Source organism: Coregonus lavaretus (assembly GCF_964263955.1).
Source record: "Coregonus lavaretus genome assembly, chromosome: 32".
Classification (NCBI taxonomy): domain Eukaryota; kingdom Metazoa; phylum Chordata; class Actinopteri; order Salmoniformes; family Salmonidae; genus Coregonus; species Coregonus lavaretus.
In genome coordinates this window covers 19,113,676-19,135,528 of record NC_140019.1, presented here as the reverse complement: position 1 = coordinate 19,135,528, position 21,853 = coordinate 19,113,676, and the positions used below count along the sequence as shown (strand labels likewise).

Genomic DNA, 21,853 nt, shown 5'->3' with positions numbered 1-21,853 from the left:
TGTAAGTCTTCACAAGGTTCTCACACACTGTTGCTGGTATTTTGGCCCATTCCTCCATGCAGATCTCCTCTAGAGCAGTGATGTTTTGGGGCTGTCGCTGGGCAACACGGACTTTCAACTCCCTCCAAAGATTTTCTATGGGGTTGAGATCTGGAGACTGGCTAGGCCACTCCAGGACCTTGAAATGCTTCTTACGAAGCCACTCCTTCGTTGCCCGGGCGGTGTGTTTGGGATCATTGTCATGCTGAAAGACCCAGCCACGTTTCATCTTCAATACCCTTGCTGATGGAAGGAGGTTTTCACTCAAATCTCACGATACATGGCCCCATTCATTCTTTCCTTTACACGGATCAGTCGTCCTGGTCCCTTTGCAGAAAAACAGCCCCAAAGCATGTTTCCACCCCCATGCTTCACAGTAGGTATGGTGTTCTTTGGGTGCAACTCAGCATTCTTTGTCCTCCAAACACGACGAGTTGAGTTTTTACCAAAAAGTTATATTTTGGTTTCATCTGACCATATGACATTCTCCCAATCCTCTTCTGGATCATCCAAATGCACTCTAGCAAACTTCAGACGGGCCTGGACATGTACTGGCTTAAGCAGGGGGACACGTCTGGCACTTCAGGATTTGAGTCCCTGGCGGCGTAGTGTGTTACTGATGGTAGGCTTTGTTACTTTGGTCCCAGCTCTCTGCAGGTCATTCACTAGGTCCCCCCGTGTGGTTCTGTGATTTTTGCTCACCGTTCTTGTGATCATTTTGACCCCACGGGGTGAGATCTTGCGTGGAGCCCCAGATCGAGGGAGATTATCAGTGGTCTTGTATGTCTTCCATTTCCTAATAATTGCTCCCACAGTTGATTTCTTCAAACCAAGCTGCTTACCTATTGCAGATTCAGTCTTCCCAGCCTGGTGCAGGTCTACAATTTTGTTTCTGGTGTCTTTTGACAGCTCTTTGGTCTTGGCCATAGTGGAGTTTGGAGTGTGACTGTTTGAGGTTGTGGACAGGTGTCTTTTATACTGATAACAAGTTCAAACAGGTGCCATTAATACAGGTAACGAGTGGAGGACAGAGGAGCCTCTTAAAGAAGAAGTTACAGGTCTGTGAGAGCCAGAAATCTTGCTTGTTTGTAGGTGACCAAATACTTATTTTCCACCATAATTTGCAAATAAATTCATTAAAAATCCTACAATGTGATTGTCTGTCATAGTTGATGTGTACCTATGATGAAAATTACAGGCCTCTCTCATCTTTTTAAGTGTGAGAACTTGCACAATTGGTGGCTGACTAAATACTTTTTTCCCCCACTGTATATGGGACGGCTGTCAATCCTTTGGTCCTTAAATGAAACTGGTATACTTTTTTATTTATCACAGTTTTTTTAACCAATTATGTTCCTCCCAGATTTATATTAACAATGTTATGTCTACCCCTGAGTCGAACACCTGGGTGTTTTGCGTTGTCAGTTATAAGTCCTCCGCACACCCATTGAAAAATAAATAAATTGGTAAATGTTCTTTGCAAGAAGACCTGTATTGTCTCCTACCTTAGCAAAATGTGAAGGGTCAGACGCTACGTTAAGTGGGGCCAAACAGCAACTGTTCCCTCTGCTAGATGAGTTGTCTGGGGAACCATTGTTTTATGAGTGTTCAGAGTACATAGAGAGGACAGTCTTTCCTTTGGTCAAAGAAAGTGCTACACGTACGCTACAATTTGTTCATGTTCTGTCCAAAAATCGCATTTGAAACCAGGTGTGTTCCGAGCACGCCCCAATTCACATCGACGGGGCTGTAGTGCAGGGTTTCCCAAAGTCGGTCCTGGGGCCCCCCCTGGGTGAACGTTTTGTTTTTTGCCCTAGCACTACACAGCTGATTAGAATAATCAAAGTTTGATGATGGTTGGTTATTTGAATCAGCTGTGTAATGATAGGGCAAAAACCAAAACCTGCACCCAGGGGGACCGACTTTGGGAAACCCTGCTGTAGTGGAGCTGGTCGTTAGCTTCGGTGTCCACATCACTAAGGATCTATCATGGTCCACACACACAAACACAGTCGTGAAGAGGGCACAACAACACCTTTTCCCCTTCAGGAGACTGAAAAGATTTGGCATGGGCCTACAGATCCTCAAAACGTTATACAGCTGCACCATTGAGAGCATCTTGACTGGCTGCACCACCGCTTGGTTTGGCAACTGCTCGTCATCCGACCGTAAGGCGCTACAGAGTGTAGTGCGTATAGCCCAGTACAACACTGGGGCCAAGCTCCCTGCCATCCAGGACCTCTAGACCAGGCGGTGTCAGAGGAAGGACCTACAAATTGTCAAAGACTCCAGTCACCCAAGTCACTGTTTTCTCTGCTACCGCATGGCAAGCGGTACCGTAGCGCCAAGTCTAGTTCCAAAAGGCTCCTTACCAGCTTCTACCCCCAAGCCATAAGACTGCTGAACAATTCAATGAATGGCCCCCCAGACTATTTACATTGACCCCCTCCCCCCCTTTGTTTTTACACTGCTGCTACGCGCTGTTTATTATCTATGCATAGTTGCTTTACCCCTAACTACATGTACAAATTACCTTGACTAACCTGTACCCCCGCACATTGACTCGGTACCAGTACACCCTGTATATAGCCTTATTATTGTTATTTTATTGTTACTTTTTCTTTTTTTTTTCTTTTTTTTAACTTTAGTATATTTAGTAAATATTTTCTTAACTCTAATTTCTTAAAACTGCACTGTTGGTTAAGGGCTTGTAAGTAAGCATTTCACGGCAACGTCTACACCTGTTGTATTCGGCGCATGTGACAAATATAATTTGATTTGATTTAGCTGTAAATGGGTTCAATTCATCTTGATAAGAGCTTCCAGAGCAGATACGCTTTAGCTGGAAAAAGTTCCCATCATTCTTTGAATACTACAGGTTACCCCATTACGGTTAAGTGAGACAACATCTGAAGTGCTAAACTGCCTCACACCTCGAGGGCTACAATCATTACAGATATAATCATATTTTTGGAAGTGTTTGGGGATTGACAAATTGCTTTATTCAACTCCACTGTTGTGAGTGAGACATGTTAGCCAAATGTCTGCTTAAATAATCTACAGCCCAAGCCTTGTGCTGGGGTTGGACTGAAATGGGGGGAAGCAACAGAGGACCTTTATGAGGAAAATGAGGGCTCTCAATTGTAAGTATTTTCTGAATAGCATATATCACCTTTGCCTGTGTTCACTCCAATTGGAGTTATTAGCATTAGAAAACAGTGTCACTCTAAATAACCACATGCCGAGTGCAGTTACAATAAAATGTCCTCAAATGGGCTGTTGTAGGGCACTTCTAAACACTCACAACATGATATTACTTATTATGGGTTCGTTAATAGCTTTAGTTTTTTAAAACAATTTGCATGAATTCACAACATGACTAATAGAAGGGTCACTCATTCTAGGGCCAAAGTCTACAGAGGTGGACATGTTGGGGTGTGTCACTACTAATGGTGAAAAACATTCACCATTAGTAGTGACAGTTCCTGAAAGTATACCTTATCTACTTTGAAGAACTAGTCAAATGTTTTCGTAGGACAGCTCTTCAACATACAGTACTAGCTAAATAGGATGACTAAAGACAGTACAGTATGGGGAGCACAGAGATATAACGGTAGATGGCCTGGCTGGCTGACTGCTACTGCCTAAGCAGAGATGAGATGATAGCTTAAGGAATAAAAAATAATAATAAAAACTAGTAATATACACAACTGAAATATTGTATTATTTCATAGTAATTTCCTATTTTTCTATTGATGTCTACCCAATGTGGACCTGACAGAGACAATGGAATATTTTAAATGTTTTTGCAATTGAATGTTCACTATTTTTGGCTTTGGAATTTCCATTAAAAAGCTCTAAAATCATTTTAATGTCACTATTTCATAATGGATTTAATGTTTAAAAAAATAATCAAAACTGAAATCGGAAACCGTGATAATTTTTTTATAATCGAAATGAAACCAAACCGACCTCAAAAAGCACTAATCGCTCAGCACTAGAGAGAGCAGCAGGGCTGGAGCAAAAGCTGATGAACGACAGAGGATTCATGCTAAAGGTAAATGTGTCCATCACATGCACTCTTCTCCAAGCTCCAAAGAGGTGAAAAACACAAGTTAGCACAGACACTACTGAACAAGTCCACAACAAATCCATATGAACTCACTATCTTGCTCTAAAGTGAGACGTCTAAAGCCTGGGTTTGTGGGCAGAGGAATGCAGCGCACATCTTTGCCATAGCCAGCCGTGGAGGTAATGTGTTCGCGTGTTGGCGCATGTTGAGCAAAGTGCGCCTCCCCTCGTATTAATAACCACGGCCTATTGCTATACCGAACTGTATTTCCTGGACCGGGACGCTAATAGGAAGAGATTATGAACCCCTCCATGTCTTTTCTCCCACCCCCCTCCACCAGACGATCTCTTCCAAACGTCTGTTTTAGAAGTTGGATAACCCCTACTGGATAACCCCTACTGGATAACCCCTACTCCCAAAGAACTCCTGGCAATGTAGTGTTGGCCAAGATCTAGCAGTCTAAAAGATTAACTGAGAGATCATTTGGTCCGCTTTCGGTCTATAAAGTTGTTCATATCTGTGGAGGTAACAAGTACAGTCGTGGTCAAAAGTTTTGAGAATGACACAAATATTGGTCTTCACAAAGTTCGCTGCTTCAGTGTTATGAGATATTTTTGTCAGATGTTACTATGGTATACTGAAGTATAATTACAAGCATAAGTGTCAAAGGCTTTTATTGACAATTACATGAAGTTTATGCAGAGTGTCAATATATGCAGTGTTGACCCTTCTTTTTCAAGACCTCTACAATTCGCCCTGGCATGCTGTCAATTAACTTATGGGCCACATCCTGACTGATGGCAGCCCATTCTTGCATAATCAATGCTTGGAGTTTGTCAGAATTTGTGGGTTTTCGTTTGTCCACCCGCCTCTTGAGGATCGACCACGTTCTCAATGGGATTAAGGTCTGGGGAGTTTCCTGGCATGGACCCAAAATGTTGATGTTTTGTTCCCCGAGCCACTTAGTTATCACTTTTGCCTTATGGCAAGGCACTCCATCATGCTGGAAAAGGCATTGGTCGTCACCAAACTGTTCTTGGATGGTTGGGAGAAGTTGCTCTCGGAGGATGTGTTGGTACCATTCTTTATTCATGGGTGTGTTCTTAGGCAAAATTGTGAGTGAGCCCACTCCCTTGGCTGAGAAGCAACCCCACACATGGTCTCAGGATGCTTTACTGTTGGCATGACACAGGACTGATGGTAGCGCTCATCTTGTCTTCTCCTAACAAGGTGTTTTCCGGATGCCCCAAACAATTGGAAAGGGGATTCATCAGAGAAAATGACTTTACCCCAGTCCTCAGCAGTCCAATCCCTGTACCTTTTGCAGAATATCAGTCTGTCACTGATGTTTTTCCTTGGGAGAAGTGGCTTCTTTGCTGCCCTTCTTGACACCAGGCCATCCTCCAAAAGTCTTCGCCTCACTGTGCGTGCAGATGCACTCGCACCTGCCTGCTGACATTCCTGAGCAAGCTCTGCACTGGTGGTGCCTCGATCCCGCAGCTGAATCAACTTTAGGAGATGGTCCCGGCGCTTGCTGGACTTTCTTGGGCGCCTTGACGCCTTCTTCACAACAATTGAACCTCTCTCCTTGAAGTTCTTGATGATCCGATAAATGGTTGATTTTGGTGCAATCTTACTAGTAGCAATATCCTTGCCTGTGAAGCCCTTTTTGTGCAAAGCAATGATGACGGCACGTGTTTCCTTGCAGGTAACCATGGTTAACAGAGGAAGAACAATGATTTCAAGCACCACCCTCCTTTTAAAGCTTCCAGTCTGTTATTCTAACTCAATCAGCATGACATAGTGATCTCCAGCCTTGTCCTCGTCAACACTCTCACCTGTGTTAACGAGAGAATCACTGACATGATGGCAGCTGGTCCTTTTGTGGAAGGGCTGAAATGCAGTGGAAATGTTTTTTTGGGGGATTAAGTTCATTTTCATGGCAAAGAGGGACTTTGCAATTAATTGCAATTCATCTGATCACTCTTCATGACATTCTGGAGTATATGCAATTGCCATCATCAAAACTGAGGCAGCAGACTTTGTGGAAATTAGTATTTGTGTCATTCTCAAAACGTTTGACCACAACTGTATATCCAAGGAATTGTTGTCAAGAGACAGTAGACTGTCAAAGTGGTTACTGTGAAAATAAATCCCTGACAATGACAATGATGGCTTCCTTTCTGTCTAATATAAACATACCAACATGATTACTTTTCCCCCGAGGCTAACTCATTGTTCCAGTTCCATTTTGAAAGCTCTCCATGAATGCTTGAAATGTTCCCTGGATTTTCTTTCTTGTTTGTTTATTTAGCTGTATCTAGGTGATGTGCCAACCTGTCACTTACTGGAATATAGATCCTTGTTTTCTCAAAAGAAAGGTCACATTTGAAAAGGGGGTGGGAGGGAGGGAGGGACCCCACACTCAGCCCATTGGTGTGCCCTTAACTTGAGGAAACAGATATATGGTCAACAACGTACACACATTCAAATCTGTCAGTCACGGAAAGTTCAACACCTTGGCTTTATGCCTGACAGGAGAGCTGTAATCCTCTATGCACCCCTAACGCTCCACTAACATTGTTGCAGCACTAAATATGTTTGCAGTACTGTTGTCAGAGCGTTGTGATTATAGTCAGGGGACCCTATCATAATTTTATGTCCAATTCAATATCAGGTGGCTGGGAGAGAAGGCTACTGCTAGCATGTATCTGAGCTGGGAGAGGAGAAGGCCACTGATAGCATGTCTTTGAGGTGAGAGAGGAAAAGGCCACTGATAGCATGTCTCTGAGCTGGGAGAGGAGAAGGTCACTGATAGCATGTCTCTGAGCTGGGAGAGGAGAAGGTCACTGATAGCATGTCTCTGAGCTGGGAGAGGAGAAGGCCACTGATAGCATGTCTCTGAGCTGGGAGAGGAGAAGGCCACTGATTGCATGTCTTTGAGGTGAGAGAGGAAAAGGCCACTGATAGCATGTCTCTGAGCTGGGAGTGGAGAAGGCCACTGATAGCATGTATCTGAGGTGGGAGAGGAGAAGGCCATTGATAGCATGTCTCTGAGCTGGGAGAGGAGAAGGCTACTGATAGCATGTCTCTGAGGTGGGAGAGGAGAAGGCCACTGATAGCATGTCTCTGAGAGCAAGTCAGCCTGAATGAAATATGCAGCCATTACGAATCGGTAAGTGGTGAAAAGTGAAGCTATGTCAGTCTGCCTGGGTACAGTTGTCTGCTAAGTACGGAAATAGCAATATTTCTAAGAGAAGAAATCTCAGGGGGATTTGACACGGTCAAGGCCCTAGTCGACCTCAGCTACTGACATAAGGCCCTCAGCTGCTGTACGTGGCTCCGTAGTCTGCCAGAGGTGGCTGCCGTACGTGGCTCCGTAGTCTGCCAGAGGTGGCTGCCGTACGTGGCTCCGTAGTCTGCCAGAGGTGGCTGCCGTACGTGGCTCCGTAGTCTGCCAGAGGTGGCTGCCGTACGTGGCTCCGTAGTCTGCCAGAGGTGGCTGCCGTACGTGGCTCTGTAGTCTGCCAGAGGTGGCTGCCGTACGTGGCTCTGTAGTCTGCCAGAGGTGGCTGCCGTACGTGGCTCTGTAGTCTGCCAGAGGTGGCTGCCGTACGTGGCTCTGTAGTCTGCCAGAGGTGGCTGCAGAGGTGAGGTCAATTCAATTCCATTGAAATTACAGTTCAACTAGGTGTAAGCATTTGTACTAAAACACCATTCAACTAATCCAATCATTAACAAAAGCCCTTGATTGCTTGAATCAGAATCAGATGTGTTAGTACAAGGCTGGGACTAGGCTGCAGGTCCACAGGAGCAGGATGGAAGAACATTGGTCTAAGACAGGTGGCTGAGGACCACTCAGTACTCTACTGTTCTGCAGAAAGGACACATCCTCTGCATCCCTACTGTCCCACACCCAGTCCATCCAGTAGTACAGAAGAGCACAAATAATATATCTCAGATGTGAACAGTGATGGTCAGTGCTGGTCAGATGCCCATGATGTCCCCTCACAGGTTGTCACAAATGTGTCCAGTAATGTCACGTTCCATAACACAAGAGAGCGGGAGAATGTCATGTTCTCTTTCATATCTCCAGGCTGCATTGAAGTCAAACCCTGGCCTGGAATTCAAGTCAAGGGCAGCAGGGGGATTTCCACGTGCCTCGCAGTCGTCTCCTTGGACCATTAAGTTACGCGTCACCATGTCGCTTACATCCTCTAGTGTCTCACTTCCTACGAGCTACAGGACAGACGCACTGACTTGGGGAAACGATGCTCATAGCTCACGGATGGAAGATCTGAGCTCTAGTACAGGTAAAGGACAATCATTTCATAGTGACGTGAAGCATGCTTTGAAGTAAGCCATGGACATTACTGCCACCAAGTGGTGACTGGTCCTAAGTGATGAATTGGAATCATAATTGATTTATGACCCATATTTAAAACTAATATGGGTCATATTTAAGCAATAAGGCGTGTGGTGTGGTATATGGCCAATATACCACCGCTATGGGTTGTTCTTATGCACAATGCAACGTGGAGTGCTAGGACAGCCCTTAGCCGTGGTATATTGGCCATATATTACAAACCACTGAGGTGCCTTATTGCTATTATAAATGTAATTAGATCAGTAAAAATAAATGTTTTGTCATACCCGTGGTATACGGTCTGATATACCACAGCTTTCAGCCAATCAGCATTCAGGGCTCGCACCACCCAGTTTATAATTGTAGTTATATTGGCCATATACCACACCCCCTCAGGCCTTATTGCTTAAATAGATCATGGTTAAGACTGTCTCAGGTCAGGTGAGCTCACTTTCTGAGATTGTCCTCTAGTCTAGACAAGAGTGGTCCATAAATGTCATATATCTGTGTTAACAATGCCACAAAATCCTTTTAAAATCACCTTCCAATAAAGCGCCACATGGCAAACGCAATGGCTATGCAACCTTGTCCCTGCAAAGCCAGACTTCTCCATTTGAAATGACTGGGCTTCGCTGTTGGGGACTGTTGCCACAGTTGACGTGATCCCAGCCAGCATTATATATAACCAATGCTGATGATGCAATTAAGGTGAAGTATATAGTCAACCATGAAGAATGTTGTATTAGCTTGACGAATGATGCAATGTAGTGTGCATTCAGTTATGCTACTTAGAGCAAATAGAGAGCAATCCACCCTTCAATTAGGATCCATCATAATGTCGCCTAAAATAAGTCATTCAACTACTAGACTACAGTATGAATTTAGTGAAAGGAGCCTAAGTGTGAGAGCCAGGTGTTGACGGTTGTCTCACTACTCTACTAAAAGTGAAGCTGTTTTACAAATGCCAAAGGGTTCGATTTAGTTTATTCTGGTAAAAGGCAGAAAAAAACTGACAGATAAAAATGGACAGATATGTTGATCTTAACAAGCCATAAATAAACAACCACTATTAACTGACATACATCATACATATCAAGAATCCTTCAAATAGCAAATTAAATTACAAGTAGTCTTTTGAAATTGCCCAATGCCTTCCTTCCTCCTGTCGACTTTCACGCCATGCAAATGAAGAGCAGCCCAAATATAATAAACATGTAAGATCCAATTGGGTAAGACGCTAAATCCAACTGTAGTGAATGGAGAGTGGTTCACTGATAGTTTTTCTCAATGAGTGATGAAATGTCTTTAATAAACATTTGCCATTCTCCTGACGTTTTACTCATAAATGGGTTAAAAACAATATCTTATTCCACAGTCAATACACTTATCAAGACACCAAATTTAAGAGGGATAGGAAACCATTTCTTGACTAGCAGTACATTTTCCTCACTAGAACATAAAAAGACCATAACATAATGTGTTTACAGGATTTTTTAAAAGAACAAACAAAACAAAACAATGCAAAATTAGAGAGAAAAACTAAAATACAGAAGCCAGAACCAGAGGAGTTTGAATAACCATAAATACACAGATCTACAGTATTCTGAAGCTGCCATCATAGCACATTTAATTGTACGGACTATTTACAAGCAACGTCTTCATGACTCATACAAACACAATCCTTAAAGGAACAGTTAACTAAAAATACATGATAAAAACATCATTTCCCACTTACCTAGGCTTCCGTCTATCAACCCAGTTACTTCACAAAACAACGGTAATGAAATCATTCACTTAATTCCTACCGATCATCGTGGTTGTTTTGGTATGTTTATCCTAGCATTGCCACAATTAATACTAATGGGCATGCTAAGAATGCTAACATTCTGAGCTAACCAGATGCTGGTGAAATTAACTAAATAACCCACATATGCACCTAAAACTGGGTCGACCGACAACAGCCTATGCAATTTGAAAATAATATATGAACTATTCCTTTAATAGGCTGGGACATATTTAACATATAAAACATTTGGAAAACATCACCATAGTTCAAAGGCCTATGGTTTCCTGATGGACACCAACATTAGGCTAACAACCGTTTCTTTAGCAGGGGTGACATTGGTACACGCATTCACTGATGCTCTTAGTAATGGGTTTAAACATTGCACCTTCAATGTTCTTGGGGAAATAAAAGCATAGAGAAAACAAAACAAATCTAACATAACTGTAAGAAATGCAATTACTTATTTCTTCTCTGTTTTCAATGTTTGTACAAAGTTCCAGAGGTCTTTAACCACCTGTATGAGAGAGAGAGAGAGAGAGAGAGAGAGAGAGAGAGAGAGAGAGAGAGAGAGAGAGAGAGGAGAGAGAGAGAGAGAGAGAGAGACTAATTATAATGCATCCAAATGACGTGCTGCATAGCAGAGAGTTATGAGTCTATGACTCACTTTTACTACAGAATGCCTTTAGTGGGCGCCTTGCCTTGCCTTGCCTGGGGAACAATGAATTGAGACGGCATTTAGGGGTACAAGGGGTTGGGTGGGGGCAATAGCACATACCAGAAAGAATGACTAGGAGTCTAACACATCTCAGAGTCTTTGGCTTTGGAACCAAATCGCTTCCACAGATGTTTTCTACACATTGGGATCAAGCCTCCCCCTGACCGCACCTTGCAGTCTATAGAGTTTTCACCTGCACAAACAACTGCTGCTGCTGACAACACGATCTTAATGGAGGCCTTAACATGTCAGGCTTTGGGATTCATCTCAAAGGGTTCCTCATTAATAAAAAGACAACCTGGTTTGTGACCCTTCATAGCACACACACTCACACAGAATGCCGCCGGAGGGGATGACTGCTGTTTTACGGGCTCCTAACCAACTGGCTATTTTGTGTGTTTTTTCGCATTGTTTGTAATTTATTTTATACATAATGTTGCTGCTACCGTCTCTTATGACCGAAAAGAGCTTCTGGATATCAGAACAGCGATTACTCACCTCGAACTGGATGAAGATTGTTTCTTTAATGAGTCCGACGCGAAGGATATACTGCTTTTCCCAGACCAGGCCCAAATCCCCGTGAAGACGTAAATACAGGGGGCGGATATCGGGGTGCCTTGTGAGAATTAATCGGCGAGTGGGTAACCCGCCTCTACCATCCGTTTTATTGGCCAACGCGCAATCACTGGAGAATAAACTGGAGACTATCCTACCTACGGGACATTAAAAACTGTAATATCTTATGTTTCACCGAGTCGTTGCTGAACGACGACACGGATAATATACAGTTGGCTGGGTTTTCCGTGCATCGGCAGGACAGAACAGCTACGTCTGGTAAGACGAGGCGTGGTGGTGTGTCTATTTGTCAATAACAGCTGGCGCACAATGTCTAAAATTAAGGAAGTGTCTAGGTATTGCTGGCATTAAGACCGCACTCAACGAGAAGTATAAGGCCATAAGCAAACAAGAAAATGCTCATCCAGAAGCGGCGCTCATAGTGGCCGGGGACTTTAATGCAGGCAAACTTATATCCGTTTTACCTCATTTCTACCAGCATGTCACATGTGCAACCAGAGAAAAAAAAACTCTAGACCACCTTTACTCCACACACAGAGACGTATACAAAGCTCTCCCTCGCCCTCCATTTGGAAAATCTGACCATAATTATATCCTCCTGATTCCTGACTACAAGCAAAAACTAAAGCAGGAAGTACCAGTGACTCGCTCAATACGGAAGTGGTCAGATGACGCGGATGCTACGCTACAGGACTGTTTTGCTAGCACAGACTGGAATATGTTCCGGGATTCATCCAATGGCATTGAGGAGTATACCACCTCAGTCACCAGCTTCGTCAATAAGTGCATCGACGACGTCGTCCCCACAGTGATCGTAAGTACATATCCCAACCAGAAGGCATGGATTACAGGCAACATCCGCACCGAGCTAAAGGCTAGAGCTACCGCTTTCAAGGAGCGGGACACTAATCCGGATGCTTATAAGAACTCCTGCTATGCCCTCAGACCAACCATTACAGGCAAAGCGTCAATACAGGACTAAGATTTAATCCTACTACACCGGCTCTGACACTCGTCGGATGTGAGAGGGCTTGCAAACTATTACGGACTACAAAGGGAAACCCAGCCGCGAGCTGCCCAGTGACGCAAGCCTACCAGACAAGCTAAATTCCTTTTATGCTCGCTTCGAGGCAAGCCACACTGAAGCATGCATGAGAGCACCAGCTGTTCCAGACAACTGTGTGAACACGCTCTCTGTAGCCAATGTGAGCAAGACCTTTAAACAGGTCAACATTCACAAGGCCACGGGGCCAGACGGATTACCAGGACGTGTACTCAGAGCATGCGCGGAACAACTGGCACGTGTCTTCACTGACATTTCCAACCTCTCCCTGACCGAGTCTGTAATACCTACATGTTTCAAGCAGACCACCATAGTTCCTGTGCCCAAGAAAGCGAAGGTACCTGCCTAAATGACTACCGCCCCGTAGCACTCACGTCGGTAGCCATGAAGTGCTTTGAAAGGCTGGTCATGGCTCACATCCATCAACACCATCATCCGGGAAACCCTAGACCCACTCCAATTCGCATACCGCCCCAACAGATCCACAGATGACGCAATCCCAAATCGCACTCCACACTGCACTTTCCCACCTGGACAAACGGAACACCTACAGTGCCTTGCAAAAGTATTGGCGTTTTTCCTATTTTGTTGCATTACAACCTGTAATTTAAATTGATTTTTATTTGGATTTCATGTAATGGACATACACAAAATAGTCCAAATTGGTGAAATGAAATGAAAAAAATAACTTCGAACAAATAAATAACGAAAAAGTGGTGCGTGCATATGTATTCACCCCCTTTGCTATGAAGCCCCTAAATAAGATCTGGTGCAACCAAATACCTTCATTAGTCACATAATTAGTTAAATAAAGTCCACCTGTGTGCAATCTAAGTGTCACATGAATTGTCACATGATCTCAGTATATATACACCTGTTCTGAAAGGCCCAGAGTCTGCAACACCACTAAGCAATGGGCACCACCAAGCAAGTGGCACCATGAAGACCAAGGAGCTCTCCAAACAGGTCAGGGACAAAGTTGTGGAGAAGTACAGATCAGGGTTGGGTTATAAAAAAATATCCGAAACTTTGAACATCCACGGAGCACCATTAAATCCATTATTAAAAAATGGAAAGAATATGGCACCACAACAAACCTGCCAAGAGAGGTCCGCCCACCAAAACTAACGGACCAGGCAAGGAGGGCATTAATCAGAGAGGCAACAAAGAGACCAAAGATAACCCTGAAGGAGCTGCAAAGCTCCACAGCGGAGATTGGAGTATCTGTCCATAGGACCACTTTAAGCCGTACACTCCACAGAGCTGGGCTTTACGGAAGAGTGGGCAGAAAAAAGCCATTGCTTAAAGAAAAAAATAAGCAAACACGTTTGGTGTTCGCCAAAAGGCATGTGGGAGACTCCCCAAACATATGGAAGAAGGTACTCTGGTCAGATGAGACTAAATTTGAGCTTTTTGGCCATCAAGGAAAACACTATGTCTGGCACAAACCCAACACCTCTCTCATCACCCACGAGAACAACATCCCCACAGTGAAGCATGATGGTGGCAGCATCATGCTGTGGGGATGTTTTTCATCAGCAGGGACTGGGAAACTGGTCAAAATTGAAGGAATAATGGATGCCGCTAAATACAGGGAAATTCTTGAGGGAAGGTTCACCTTCCAGCAGGACAATGACTTATGCATACTGCTAAAGCAACACTTGATTGGTTTAAGGGGAAACATTTAAATGTCTTGGAATGGCCTAGTCAAAGCCCAGACCTTAATCTAATTGAGAATCTGTGGTATGACTTAAAGATTGCTGTACACCAGCGGAACCCATCCAACTTGAAGGAGCTGGAGCAGTTTTGCCTTGAAGAATGGGCAAAAATCCCAGTGGCTAGATGTGCCAAGCTTATAGAGACATACCCCAAGAAACTTGCAGCTGTAATTGATGCTAAAGGTGGCTCTACAAAGTATTGACTTTGGGGGGGGTGAATAGTTATGCACGCTCAAGCTTTCTGTTTTTTTGTCTTATTTCTTGTTTGTTTCACAAAAAAAGAATATTTTGCATCTTCAAAGTGGTAGGCATGTTGTGTAAATCAAATGATACAAACCCCCCAAAAATCCATTTTAATTCCAGGTTGTAAGGTAACAAAATAGGAAAAATGCCAAGGGGGTGAACACTTTCGCAAGCCACTGTATGTAAGAATGCTGTTCATTGACTACAGCTCAGCGTTCAACACCATAGTGCCCACTAAGCTCATCACTAAGCTAAGGACCCTGGTACTAAACACCTCCCTCTGCAACTGGATCCTGGACTTCCTGACGGGCTGCCCCCAGGTGGTAAGGGTAGGCAACAACACATCTGCCACACTGATCCTTAACACGGGGGCCCGTGCTTAGTCCCCTCCTGTACTCCCTGTTCACCCACGACCGCGTGGCCAAGCAACACCATCATTAAGTTTGCTGACGACACAACAGTGGTAGGCCTGATCACCGACAACGATGAGACAGCCTATAGGGAGGAGGTCAGAGACCTGGCAGTGTGGTGCCAGGACAACAACCTCTCCCTCAACGTGAGCAAGACAAAGGAGCTGATCGTGGACTACAGGAAAAGGAGGGCCAAACACGCCCCCATTCACATCGACGGGGCTGTAGTGGAGCGGGTCGAGAGTTTCAAGTTTCTTGGTGTCCACATCACCAACAAACTATCATGGTTTAATCACACCAAGACAGTCGTGAAGAAGGCACGACAAGACCTTTTCCCCTTCACGAGACTGAAAAGATTTGGCATGGGTCCCCAGATCCTCAAAAAGTTATAGAGCTGCACCATCGAGAGCATCCTGACCGGTTGCATCACCGCCTGGTATGGCAACTGCTCGGCGTCCGACCGTAAGGCGCTACAGAGGATAGTGCGTACGGCCCAGTACATCACTGGGGCCAAGTTTCCTGCCATCTAGGACCTATATACTAGGTGGTGTCAGAGGAAGGTCCAAAAAGACTCCAGTCACCCAAGTCATGGACTGTTCTCTCTGCTACCGCACAGCAAGCGGTACCGGAGCGCCAAGTCTAGGTCCAAAAGGCTCCTTAACAGCTTCTACCCCCAAGCCATAAGCCTGCTGAACAATTAATCAAATGGCCACCCGGACTATTTACATTGACCCCCCCCCCCCCCTTTGTTTTTACACTGCTGCTACTCGCTTTACCCTTTCCTACATGTACAAATTACCTCGACTAACCTGTACCCCCGCACATTGACTCCGTACCGGTACCCTCTGTATATAGCCTTGCTATTGTTATTTTATTTTATTTACTTTAGTTTACTTAGTAAATATTTTCTTAACTCTATTTCTTGAACTGCATTGTTGGTTAAGGGCTTGTAAGTAAGCATTTCTCTGTAAGGTCTACACCTGTTGTATTAGGCGCATGTGACAAATACAATTTGATTTGATTTGCACACACACTCACACTCTTGCACATACAGTCGTGGTCAAATGTTTTGAGAATGACACAAATATTAATTTTCACAAAGTCTGCTGCCTCAGATTTTATGATGGCAATTTGCATATACTCCAGAATGTTATGAAGAGTGATCAGATGAATTGCAATTAATTGCAAAGTCCCTCTTTGCCATATAAATGAACTTAATCCCCAAAAAACATTTCCACTGCATTTCAGCCCTGCCACAAAAGGACCAGCTGACATCATGTCAGTGATTCTCTCGTTAACACAGGTGAGTGTTGACGAGGACAAGGCTGGAGATCACTATGTCATGCTGATTGAGTTAGAATAACAGACTGGAAGCTTTTAAAAGGAGGGTGGTGCTTGAAATCATTGTCATTCCTCTGTTAACCATGGTTACCTGCAAGGAAACACGTGCCGTCATCATTGCTTTGCACAAAAAGGGCTTCACAGGCAAGGATATTGCTGCTAGTAAGATTGCACCTAAATCAACCATTTATCGGATCATCAAGAACTTCAAGGAGAGAGGTTCAATTGTTGTGAAGAAGGCGTCAGGGCGCCCAAGAAAGTCCAGCAAGCGCCAGGACCGTCTCCTAAAGTTGATTCAGCTGCGGGATCGGGGCACCACCAGTGCAGAGCTTGCTCAGGAATGTCAGCAGGCAGGTGTGAGTGCATCTGCACGCACAGTGAGGCGAAGACTTTTGGAGGATGGCCTGGTGTCAAGAAGGGCAGCAAAGAAGCCACTTCTCTCCAGGAAAAACATAAGGGACAGATATTCTGCAAAAGGTACAGGGATTGGACTGCTGAGGACTGGGGTAAAGTCATTTTCTCTGATGAATCCCCTTTCCGATTGTTTGGGGCATCCGGAAAACACCTTGTCTGGAGAAGACAAGGTGAGCGCTACCATCAGTCCTGTGTCATGCCAACAGTAAAGCATCCAGAGACCATTCATGTGTGGGGTTGCTTCTCAGCCAAGGGAGTGGGCTCACTCACAATTTTGCCTAAGAACACAGCCATGAATAAAGAATGGTACCAACACATCCTCCGAGAGCAACTTCTCCCAACCATTCAAGAACAGTTTGGTGATGAATGATGCCTTTTCCAGCATGATGGAGCACCTTGCCATAAGGCAAAAGTATTAACTAAGTGGCTCGGGGAACAAAACATCAACATTTTGGGTCCATGGCCAGGAAACTCCCCAGACCTTAATCCCATTGAGAACTTGAGGTCAATCCTCAAGAGGCGGGTGGACAAACAAAAACGCACAAATTCTGACAAACTCCAAGCATTGATTATGCAAGAATGGGCTGCCATCAGTCAGGATGTGGCCCAGAAGTTAATTGACAGCATACCAGGGCAGATTGCAGAGGTCTTGAAAAAGAAGGGTCAACACAGCAAATATTGACTCTTTGCATAAACTTAATGTAATTGTCAATAAAAGCCTTTGACACTAATGGAATGCTTGTAATTATACTTCAGTATACCATAGTAACAGCTGACAAAAATATCTAAAAACACTGAAGCAGCAAACTTTGTGAAGACCAATACTTGTGTCATTCTCTTTTGACCACGACTGCACTTTGTGAAGACCAATACTTGTGTCATTCTCTTTTGACCACGACTGCACACACACAATTAACGCACGCACGAACTCCCATTTAAAAAAGTGATTTTTCGTGTTTGACACAAACATTTCAATTCCAATTGTTTCCCAGAAACTAAACTGGGATATAATGGTGATTAGTGAATACCATCTTGGCCCCATGTGGTGAACATAAAAGGAGTATTTTACTTAAATACCCTGTGTAGCTCAGTTGGTAGAGCATGGCGCTTGAAATGTCAGGGTTGTGGGTTCGATTCCCACAGGGGGCCAGTATGAAAATAAAATAATGTATGCACTCATACTGACGTAATGCAGGGACTTTATGTACATTTAAGATTGTTTTACTCACGTCGATGCAGCACCTATTTATTTTAATTTTTTAGTCATTTTAGCAGATGCTCTTCTCCAGATTAGCTCTGGATAAGAGCATCTGCTAAAATGACTAAAAACTAAAAAGAAATAGGTGCTGCATCGACGTGAGTAAAAACAATCTTAAATGTACATAAAGTCCCTGCATTACGTCAGTATTTCTAAGAACAGGTAGTACTAGAGTCCAGTAGCCCTAAATCCATCTAGAGAAATATTCCTTCACTTAGTCAAAGACCTTGAACATGAGAGACTGGTACCATTCGCATACCTCCAGTCCGTTCATTAGGGCTACAAAAGACACACTTGTGAGAGAACTACGGCAGTAAATCAATGGGGAAGACTTTGCCTCGGCAGGTCTACTCCCATTCTATCCCTTAAGAGACCGCAGACCCAACATTAACATATTTCACTGCACACACTGCAACAAAACTATCTGAAATAACTGGGACAGGGTGGGCAAAACCTTTTTTGTTATATATTTCAATGTTTTAGATGTTTTATTCAACAATTAATGTCAATAGTTATCTAAACTACTGCAATGCTGCTGCTACAAAAATCACTTTTACTATCAAGACAACAAGAATACTTACTTTTCTATCTGACATCCTGAAAGCACTTTTGGCATAGTTTTCAAACTTCTGCTCGGTCTTCGGAAGAGATTTTCCCTGATGGAAAAGAGCCAGTAAATATGTTTAATCTGGGTGAGACATTAAATCAAACTAGAGGGGAAAACAAAGTTATTGCCAATATTACATAACATGTATAGCCTACAATTCTGTATCATTCACACGAGGCAAGTATGAGGTGGGCGTTGTAAAGTTGACGCAGCGCTACGGTATGTGGTCCACATGTGTGCTCAATCCAGTTGGAAGTGACACAACAGGTTACTGTAAGAGAGGAAGACGAAGAGAGAAGCCTATCCCTCTGTATGATGTCATGGCTGGTGGCCATTGGCAAGGTCAGAGGTTATTCGCACACACTCTGGAGGAGGTGCATCATGTGTTCCACTGAGGCTTCGCTGCAGCCCTTTTTAAAAGGCATCAGTGGGGAAAAACAGGACATCCGTTCTCCCTAAATGTGTACTGCTGAATTATCTTCAGAGAACACCTTAGTTGCCAAGACGACTATGGCGTTTATGGCATGTTATGTATGCAAGCATGCAGAGGGAGGGAGGATCACCACTAGTAAAGATAACCCGTAGACTTTTGATTAAAGGCCCAGTGCAGTCAAAATTCTGTTTTTCCTGTGTTTTGTATAATATTGTACAACAGCTGATGAAACTAACACTGTAAAAGTGTGAAAAAATGTGATCAGTGTTATTTCCTGATAGTTGCTGGTTACACAGGTCTTTCTAATCAGCACGTTTTACATTGGTGGAGTTTTGGCTTGCCTGGTGACATCACCAAGCAGTATAAATTAATAGACCAATAACAAAGAGCGTTCTAAACCTCTCTGCCAATAAGAGCTAGTTTTCAGGTTACATATCTCTCCCATTAGGCCCCTCCAATAAGTGCTCACGCAGACCACTCCCTGACAGTCCCAGCAAAATTATTGCTTGAGAAATTGTATTTTTTTGCTAAAAGGCTATTTTGATTTATTTTTGACCATTTTAAATGGGAAAACAATTACACTAAGGTACTTAATTGTCACCCATAAATGATTTGATATTGCAATAAACTGTTGCATTGGGCCTTTAAGACATGGAGAAGCATTTTCTCAAAGCTCTATGTTGGAAGCATGAAAATAACTGTGTGTTACCTCTTTGGCTGTCGACGCAAGCTTGCTCTTGATTTCGGGAACGGTGAGAACATTGGAAGGGCCAGCTCCAGACTTTTCCTTCTGGCTTTTTTCTTTTCCTCCCACTGGTGTCTGCAAGTCAAACAAGATCAACATCATTCACAGTACCATTCAGCCTAACTGAATTTGCCTAACTAACTAGCCTAACTGAAAGGTTGACACTTAGGCTATGTCTAGATGGCCGTCAATAATCACTAGATTCTATATAGGCTAAATAGGTTTTTAGTGTCTTCCTCCACCCTATAAGAAAACCACTGTCCATTGGCCAAAACACTCCAAGTACATCCTGTCAATGTATCTATGAGTGGCATCTAGGTCATTCGCCCATTCCCAACTAAGGAGAGGCATGGTTATTCGAATATCCAAGCGGACGTTAGTATTCAATTACTTGGGAGTGTATACAGTGGGGAAAAAAAGTATTTAGTCAGCCACCAATTGTGCAAGTTCTCCCACTTAAAAAGATGAGAGAGGCCTGTAATTTTCATCATAGGTACACGTCAACTATGACAGACAAATTGAGGAAAAAAAATCCAGAAAATCACATTGTAGGATTTTTAATGAATTTATTTGCAAATTATGGTGGAAAATAAGTATTTGGTCACCTACAAACAACCAAGATTTCTGGCTCTCACAGACCTGTAACTTCTTCTTTAAGAGGCTCCTCTGTCCTCCACTCGTTACCTGTATTAATGGCACCTGTTTGAACTTGTTATCAGTATAAAAGACACCTGTCCACAACCTCAAACAGTCACACTCCAAACTCCACTATGGCCAAGACCAAAGAGCTGTCAAAGGACACCAGAAACAAAATTGTAGACCTGCACCAGGCTGGGAAGACTGAATCTGCAATAGGTAAGCAGCTTAGTTTGAAGAAATCAACTGTGGGAGCAATTATTAGGAAATGGAAGACATACAAGACCACTGATAATCTCCCTCAATCTGGGGCTCCACGCAAGATCTCACCCTGTGGGGTCAAAATGATCACAAGAACAGTGAGCAAAAATCCCAGAACCACACGGGGGGACCTAGTGAATGACCTGCAGAGAGCTGGGACCAAAGTAACAAAGCCTACCATCAGTAACACACTACGCCGCCAGGGACTCAAATCCTGCAGTGCCAGACGTGTCCCCCTGCTTAAGCCAGTACATGTCCAGGCCCGTCTGAAGTTTGCTAGAGTGCATTGGGAGGATTGGGAGAATGTCATATGGTCAGATGAAACCAAAATATAACTTTTTGGTAAAAACTCAACTCGTCGTGTTTGGAGGACAAAGAATGCTGAGTTGCATCCAAAGAACACCATACCTACTGTGAAGCATGGGGGTGGAAACATCATGCTTTGGGGCTGTTTTTCTGCAAAGGGACCAGGACGACTGATCCGTGTAAAGGAAAGAATGAATGGGGCCATGTATCGTGAGATTTTGAGTGAAAACCTCCTTCCATCAGCAAGGGCATTGAAGATGAAACGTGGCTGGGTCTTTCAGCATGACAATGATCCCAAACACACTGCCCGGGCAACGAAGGAGTGGCTTCGTAAGAAGCATTTCAAGGTCCTGGAGTGGCCTAGCCAGTCTCCAGATCTCAACCCCATAGAAAATCTTTGGAGGGAGTTGAAAGTCCGTGTTGCCCAGCGACAGCCCCAAAACATCACTGCTCTAGAGATCTGCATGGAGGAATGGGCCAAAATACCAGCAACAGTGTGTGAAGACTTACAGAAAACGTTTGACTTGTGTTATTGCCAACAAAGGGTATATAACAAAGTATTGAGAAACTTTTGTTATTGACCAAATACTTATTTTCCACCATAATTTGCAAATAAATTCATAAAAAATCCTACAATGTGATTTTCTGGAGAAAAAAAATCTCATTTTGTCTGTCATAGTTGACGTGTACCTATGATGAAAATTACAGGCCTCTCTCATCTTTTTAAGTGGGAGAACTTGCACAATTGGTGGCTGACTAAATACTTTTTTCCCCCACTGTACATTTTTTAGCTGGAAAAAAATATATAGGCCTATTTTAACAATGAAAAGGCTTTGTCTAAAATGAACTAAAATGATCTATGCC

The 21,853-nt window shown here is 43.6% G+C and overlaps 1 protein-coding gene across 1 annotated transcript in view; it reads right to left on the bottom strand.

The window, feature by feature from the left end:
- Positions 1-9,444: 9,444 nt before the first annotated feature.
- Positions 9,445-21,853, bottom strand: part of LOC311107451 (nucleophosmin-like) — a 34,225-nt gene continuing 21,816 nt past the window's right edge. Inside the window, exons 9-11 of the mRNA XM_084149948.1 lie at positions 19,751-19,861; positions 18,583-18,657; positions 9,445-10,777 (exon numbers count right to left, since the gene is read on the bottom strand). Of these exons, the coding sequence (XP_084006074.1) occupies positions 10,724-10,777; positions 18,583-18,657; positions 19,751-19,861 (240 nt within the window). The 3' untranslated portion in view covers positions 9,445-10,723. The remainder of the gene's footprint in view (positions 10,778-18,582; positions 18,658-19,750; positions 19,862-21,853) is intronic.